Here is an 8263-nt window from a genome sequence, read left to right as displayed (position 1 = left end):
AATTTGTTTCAATATTGATCTCAGAATTTCCAATAGCTTAAAAAATGATAACAAAATTAGATGATGACACAAAACCCAAAAGCTCTGACTCGGAATACTTTTCTAAAAATTTTCTTGAATAACACGAAAAATGTGAAAAATAAAGAAATAAAAAAAAGAAAAAATTATAGAATCAAGAAACTTATCGAAATTAATTGATAAAGTATTGGTTAACAATAATTGATATTATAACTAATAATACATAAAATTTGCTATTTTTTCGAAATTATTAACAACTGTGATAGGACAAGAAGTTTTTTTGGAAATAAAGGTCGATGATTAAGCAACAAGCTTAGTTTTGTCAATAATAAAATGTTACACAGCTATTAAAATAACTGTTAACAGACCACGAAATTATTACCAAATTGCAGATACTCTTCAAACATTTAAAACTTCATTTGTTGCGATTATTGACACATTCCCAGAGAGTGAGGAATCTAACAAGCAACTGGAAAAATAAATTAGAATACTCGTACTGCAATACCACTGCAATGAGTTAGTCACTTATTCTTCTTTCTTCATTTATGTCTGTGTAAACGATTCTGCAGCTGCTAAATACTGCTACGCATTCCAGAGCCAATTGTTTGGCAATTACCCAACATTTAACATAACTACAACAAATTTAAGCGCAACTGCAACTAATTGGCAACATCTTCCATGTACATACAGACATACGAAAACACCTTGCACAAAACAAGTGAGAAAGCGAGCATCATCAACTCATATGCAGTTTCTAATGTTTTGCTGCAACATAAATAGTTTTGCAAGGTGCTGCTGGAGCTACTACGACCAGCTACTTACACTCATAGAGCTTCTAATTCTTCCGCAAAGAATTCATCCAAGGCCGTCGTTCAGCTAACAAACAACAACTGCCTGTACAGCTAGGCGCGCCTATTATATGGGATGTTATAAAAATGTTGCATGCAACATTTGATGACTGTACAATGCGCGAGAGTTTACGTCGCAACAACAATGTATGCGCAACATCAACACTTTGCAACACCAGGCGATTTGCGCTTGGTGGCATGCCGTGTGCTACAATTTGCTGGTTGTCAGCGTGCAGGGTAGGTTCAGTGACGTTGAAATAAGCGTTGCGATGACATCATCAGTGTGCACAGATTTTAACGGAACATTTTATACCAGGCCAACAGCAGGCCACAGACCGTGGCACGCAACATTGGTTGCAACGACTAATGTACCAAGGTGAGTACTGCCAGGCAAGCTGCCTAGCCCTTAATATTCCACACACGTGAATGTGAAATCACTACAAAGGGAGTTCTTCGCGAAGCAAGAGTTCATTAACTCATATACCTATTGTGTGTACCTATGAGTTTACCCAACACTCATTTTATTTGGTGATGTTGGCAGGAGAAGAATGCTACAATTAAATCTTTAATAAGTTTGATGGCTAAGATTACTAGGGAAAGTGAAATGTAGAATATCCAAACTAGTTAATAATTCTACTCTGTTTAGTGAAAGAAAGGCTGGATATCTTGTCTATCTTGAAGCCCTGGAAACGAAATTATTCGTCGTGCTCGAAACATATGGAAGGTGTTTGCGTAGGTCGGGGTTAAGAATGTTTCGTTTAAGCTATTTACTATATCGCTCGGCAAAGCAATCATATCCTAATTTCATCATAAATATTTTACGCGGCGTCTGGAAATGCCTACGTAAGTATTTCCTTATACTGAGGAGCGTTGGGTGATTATTGCATTTGCCATGTGTCGACTACCATTGGAAGAAGTACGTACGAAGGCTAAACAAATACGTCAAAAAGGGCAGAAGGAAGGAGATAAACGAAGTACGGTAGTGAAATTGGCAACAAGGCATGATGTAGCAACACAAAGCCAACAAAAGACACATTGGTTGCCACTTGCAGCATAGCCCTTTTGGCATGTATTTGCGGCGTTCAACAGTGCTGCGGCAGTAAACGTTTCAGCATTTGGGCCCTACAAGCTACCTGTCTGTCCCTTCGGTTTGCCGCTCGTTTCGCTGAATCGATTTGGATTACGTAGCCACAATGCGCTGACTAAGCTAACTAACCGCTCCTCACAATAATGTGGATTGTCTGTCTGCCGGTCTGGAATGAGTGAGCTTGTATTTTGGGTTGGAAAAATTTTCAGCTAACAACATGTTGCACTAAATTAGGGACTACGCTTTGCGATACGCGCGTCCGATTTAGATGCGTCGCCACAATTTGTGGTAAGTAGCCTAGCCCTACAAAACGCCTGCGGGCTTCAATAGGGTGGAAGGTTTCAGCGATTAGAAATTTAAACAGGATATCAGAAATGTAAAAGCCAACGACAGCGCGACACACCAGCAAAGGTAAGCAGCCAGACAACGAGAAACAGCAGAGGAAACAAAAATAACAACTACAAGCGGCAAATGCGACAGTAGAAGCCCAAGCGACTGACATCTGTGGCCACAACCAATGCGCCAACATGAGGTTACTGCTGCTTGCGACGACTGTTGCTTGCAGTATTTACTCTTTACCAACTGTCCGCCAATTCGCTTCTCGCTCTCTTGTCTCGCCTGTCCGTCCGCTGCTGCCACTGCTGGCAAGTGGTGCGTACATATGTGTATGTAGTATTACCGTATGTCTGCTCTGTGTGCATGGTCCCTGTAATTGGCTCAATATATATCTATGTACATACGTACTCATATGCCGTCTGTGGCATTGAAACGTTTTACCCTTCGAAGTTAACTATACCCTTTATGAATACCACACAAATTGAGTTGCAGTTGGAGCACTTGGAATGTGTGGCGGTCCTTAATGTTGCAACAAAGTTTCGTGGCAAGTAGGCGCACAGCAGCCCATTCGCTCATTCATTTCTGTTATTATACTCATTTGTAAGTTCATAGATATGGATGTAATGCAAATTACCATTACAATGTTGCACACGCACAGGCTCAGGCACTATAAGGCGACAAGTGAATGCTAGCGCTTTTGAGTTTGGTGGCAAAATATAGAAAATGCTTTCTTAATGTAAATGCTGTTTAGGTAGTCCTCCCATGCGCCTCAGTTTGTTGACGATTAAGTTTGAAGCAGATGCCACAGACTATGAGGTGAAGTGCTTAGCTGTTGAAATGTCGGTGTCGCGAGTCATGGTGGAAATGGAAAATTGTTATAAGGAAAAAAAAGAAGAATACGATAACACAGTTGGACTAAAAGTGGTGCAAAACGGACGAATTATTTCTATCGGATGATACAAGTAGAAGTACTTCTTTTTTTAAATCCTTTTTTGACAGATAACGCATGAGCCGTGTCAAGCAGTCATGTTATTTTTGTTCAGCATTGTTTGGCATTTCATCATGGAAAGACTTACGCCTGAACAACGTTTACAAATTGCTTAATTTTATTACGAAAATGCTGTAAAGAATGTGTTTCGCGCGCTTCGCTCAACTTATGGCCAACAGAATTGGCCTACTGTGCGTACTACACCTTCACCAATCTTGAGACCCAGCATTCATTATTGGATAATATTCAACCAAGTAGACCACTTCCAGCACGCAGTAACGAAAATATAACAGCCATAGCTGAGAGTGACACGAAGACCACGGACAGTCGATTCGGCACCGTTCGCAGCAACTCGGACTGAATGACTTGGCGCATTTTATGTCGAGATCTTAAATTGTAAGCATACAAAATACTCCTTGAGCAAGAACTGAAGCTGCTCGACTTTACCATTCTACGACGAAAAGAACAACGGGTTGGTATGCTCTGTGTACCGTTGGAATCATCAGTCCATATTTCTTCAAAATGATTGAGAGAATACTTCGGTGGTCAGATAATTTCACGATTTGGGCCGGTCGATTGGCCACCAAGATCGTGTGATATCACATCGTTGGACTTTTTCCTCTTAAGTCTATTGAATTTTCTGTATTTTTTCTTTAAAAAAGTAGGGAACCTCGAAAGAGAGAGCACCCTTTATATATATATGATACTGAGTTCGTAACATTTCACTTTAAAACGTATGCATTCATATTAATACACGCCATATTTTTTTAAGTTAACTATATTTCACATTGGTATATAATACCCATTATATATATACACATTCCCAGAATGTACATAGTGATACAGATTTACTACTTCTTCTTCGTCTTTCCGGATGGAAATGGACTTTCCGTATTTTTCTGTGAAATAATAATCAATAAGTTATATACAATCGAGTTGAGGGTTACAAAAAAGTTGTCGCATGATTACCTGTTGTTTTTTGGCTTTTTTTGGTTTGATCTCCTTTGGATAAACGCGTGGCACTTTGTCGTTTTCTTCCCTGAAACGAACGATTTCTTCCCTGAATCGAACAATTTCTTCCTCCAAAAAGCTACGCTGCACACGCATCCTTTCGAAATTCGCACGTTTGAATGCGAGCTGGTTGTTGACGGCTTCGTACTCCTTCTCATATTGAGCACCCAAATGGTCAATTCGGGTTTTATATTTCTGAATTACAAATATAAAGTTTCAATGCCAGCTAAACAGTCATAAATGTTATGATAACGGCTATAGATGTGTTATTGTTTCCTACAAGTTATTGATATTATTAGCTGCTTTGTACGCAATAAAAAGGAAAACCCCACAATCTGGAAGACTCAAGCCCACCGTCAACGAACGGATTGGACCTTATAAGTGTGGCTTTAGAACTGGAAAAACCACCATGGACCAGATATTCACCATGCGCTAAATATTGGAAAGAACCCGACAGAGTAGTATCGATACACACCACCTTTTCATCAATTTTAAAGCTGCCGTCGATAGCAGGAATATCTGAATTGGTATCCCTGCTATGTCTGAGTTTGGTATCCCTGAAAAACTTATACGGCTATGTAAACTGGCGTTGAACAACAACATAAGCTACGTCAGGATGGGGAAGGACCTCTCCGAGCCGTTCGATACAAAACGGGGTTGCAGACAGTGTGCATTCTTTAACCTGATGATGGAAAAAATAACACGAGTTGCAGAGCTAAATAGTGAAGGTACAATCTTCTATAAGAGTGTACAGTTGCTGGCGTACGCCGATGATATTGATATTATTTGAAGTTAGAGTAGCTATCTCCAGACTAGATAAGGAAGCGAAGCGAACGGGTCTGGAGGTGAATGAGGGCAAGACGAAATATCTCCTGTCAACAAACAAACAGTCCGCGTATTCGCGTCTTGGCTCCCACGTCACTGTTGACAGTCATAACTTTGAAGTCGTAGATGATTTCGTCTACTTAAGAACCACCATCAACAACACCAACTATGTCAGCCTCGAAATCCAAACCAGAATCACTCTTTGGGTTTGTGAAATTATCATTTATGATTATAGATACAAAGTTTATAGTTGGTTTAAATTTTTACTTGATGTCTGATGAAGGTACTTACATTAGTTTCCGCATAGAGAGCGTTCACTGTACACTCCGAGCAATACTTCTCAATACGCATTAGTTCATTGTATCTATCGATTTCTTTCTTGGTCTTATTCTGCTCCACAGAGAGGCTATCTTCATATTGGTCGACAAGAGATTCGTTATACCGTATTTGATAGCGTGTTTGTATAGGATCGAAAACTAGCAAGATTGTACTTATGTCAGTTTCACAATATGCACATATATACACGTATACATATACAGACAGTTTTAAAATCTCACCATTATTTTGAGATAAAATACGTTCTAAAATATTAAGTTTTCTAGAAGTTTGTAGTAGTAGTTTTGATCTGTAGTCTTTTGTCTGCAACCGTTTATATAATTCCTCCTCCTTATTCGCATTCCAGTTTAGCTGTATTTGCATAAATTCAGGAAAGTCTAACAATTTCAACGCCGAACTGTAAATTAAGTTTTACATTATTCGTCTAAATAGCAATGCCAAAATATACAAAAAACACTCTGAGTGTGTGTGTCTGTATGGCAGGCGATCTATAAAGAAAATGACTTTAAACTTACTGTAACTTTTTAGCAATCTTCGTATCATAACTGTGAAATTTCTCATATAGTAATTTCGTGAATTCCATTAATTCTTCTATATCCACTTGTAGCTTTCTCATTGCCATGTAACTTTCTGGCAAGTCAATAATGAACAGGTCAAGCCAAGCCATGTTCTCCAATTTCAGTCGAGCTTCTAAATCTTCTTTGGACCAACTAAAGATATTGTGTGGAGTTTTTACTTTACTCGCCCGATGCTCATTCCACGCCAGTACACGCTGAAGTAATGAGAGAGTGCGCTGTAGATTGGCAAACACCTTTTTGATAGCCATTTTTCGAATGACTGGAGAATGTTTCGCTGTGTTTGTGTATTGCATTTGTTACCGCTATTTTTTTTCTTATTATATGTATGTATAAAATATAGTAGGTTTGTAGGAACCGTTATATAAATATCTTTATAAGTTAATCACTCAATCTTCAAAGTTGGTTATAAAAATATATAGTAAATGCTTCGTATCGCCTCTTTTACATGAAAAGAATGAGAACTTTTTTTCAGCATTCGGAATATTGTCTTTCAATTAGTGAATTGTCATTACAAGGAAAAAGTAAATCTGAACAAGTAGAAAATTTCATAAATAAAGGCTTGTTCACAGTGTGGATGTAATGTGGTAGGTTTCGCGAAATCTTCATCTCCCAATTGTTCATTTGAAAACCGCCTCATCGACGGCATTCCAGATCGGCTATTATAGGTAAATGCTAAGGTGCAGAATTACAAGACGCTCAGTGAAATTGAGATTACTACTTGCTAGTCCTAGTCTAGAAATCCTACGCAGAATCACTCTTTTCCAACAGGTGCTACTTTGGAGTGTATAGGAAATTGAAAAAGAACGAACAACAACCAGACCATAATTATTCTCGTCCTGATGAATGGTGCTGAACCGTGGTAAATGTAATCATCCGATGAGACGACACTAGGAGTTTTCGAGAGAAAGGTTTTGCGGAAGATGTATGGTCTTTTGATCATACATACCGCAGAAGATGGAATGATGAGCTGTATATGTTATTCGACGACATAGACATAGTTCAGCGAATAAAAAGACGGAGGATACGCTGGCTAGATCATAAGCGATGTCTACGGCAATAAAAAAGAAGAAGTTCCTAGGTCTAGTTTATCAAGTTTATAATGGATACTTAAATCCACGTTGGTTAAATTAGGAAACGATAATTTAGCCTTTTTAGTTAATACTATTGTGCTGGAACCAATTGATAGAGTCTTCGAAATACAGTAAGTCAACTATTTGGTCACATACTTTTCAAAATACAATTTATTTTATTCGTTCTTTGTTAAAGGAAACTTTTGAGTGAAAAAGTTAAATTCATTAAGAAGGCCTACAGTTAGTAAGTGCGGAATTACTGGAAATGGGCCGTTACTTTTCAAAGACTATTTAAAAATTTAGAAGAGCCATGTGATCAATTTGTTGACTTTGTTAAATAAAGAAGTATTGATCGTCTTAATTTTGCACCGCAATTAAATTTGTTACTTTTATTCTGTAATTAATAGTGGTGGAATCGGTAGATTCAAGTTTTTAGTAAAATTTTGGTATTTTCTATTCTTTTTCTTTGTTATTTCCTTATATTTGGCTTTACTATAGATGAAAAAACTAAATACAACAATAATGGAAAATATTAAAGGGTTTATTGATTTAAACATAATGCATAGAGAAATTGCAAGACTCGTTGGTGTACCCGAGGGCGTGGTTTCAAAAATAAGGCAATCAATGAGTCATTTATGTATAAAAACACTACTGGACGAAAGCCAATTTTGAGACGTTATAAAGACGTATTATAAGGCTGATAAAGTTTGGTGTTCATGAAAATGCGGGTCATATCAGGTGTTATCTCTTCCAAAGGGATGGGAAGTTGTCGTGGTTGTGAACCGATTTCATCCATTTTCACACCTGTCATCAGGGTGTCAAGAAAATGCCGAATTTCATTGAAATCTGTCGAGTAGTAGTAAAGATATGGTTTTTGACCCATAAGTGGGTCCATTTTCCATTTTGTAAAAAAATCTGAGTGCAGCTTCTTTCTGCTATTTCTTCTGTAAAATTTAGTGTTTCTGACGTTTTTCGTTAGTGAGTTAACGCACTTTTGGTAATTTTCTACCTAACCTTTGTATGGGAGGTGGGCGTGGTTATTATCCGTTTTTCTTTCATTTTTGGACTGTATGAAGACGTAGCTAAAAACGACTGCAGGAAGTTTTGTTTATAAGCTTTATTGGTTTGCGAAATATACAAAAAACCGATTTGGGGGCGCCCACTTC

The 8263-nt window shown here is 38.0% G+C and overlaps 1 protein-coding gene across 1 annotated transcript; it reads right to left on the bottom strand.

Moving 5' to 3' along the window:
- Window positions 1-4023: 4023 nt before the first annotated feature.
- LOC105215322 (uncharacterized) lies at window positions 4024-6524 on the bottom strand. Its single transcript, XM_011189161.3, has 5 exons — window positions 5965-6524; window positions 5671-5846; window positions 5405-5589; window positions 4247-4483; window positions 4024-4176 (listed from the first exon to the last, which is right to left on the bottom strand). Exons 1-5 carry the CDS (start codon window positions 6318-6320, stop codon window positions 4129-4131), a joined length of 1002 nt encoding a protein of 333 aa, XP_011187463.2. The 5' UTR covers window positions 6321-6524; the 3' UTR covers window positions 4024-4128.
- Between the last annotated feature and the right edge of the window lie 1739 nt (window positions 6525-8263).

Source organism: Zeugodacus cucurbitae, chromosome 3 (assembly GCF_028554725.1).
Source record: "Zeugodacus cucurbitae isolate PBARC_wt_2022May chromosome 3, idZeuCucr1.2, whole genome shotgun sequence".
Classification (NCBI taxonomy): domain Eukaryota; kingdom Metazoa; phylum Arthropoda; class Insecta; order Diptera; family Tephritidae; genus Zeugodacus; species Zeugodacus cucurbitae.
The sequence above is the reverse complement of the archived record's forward strand: the minus strand, read 5'-3'. Positions and strand labels throughout refer to the sequence as shown.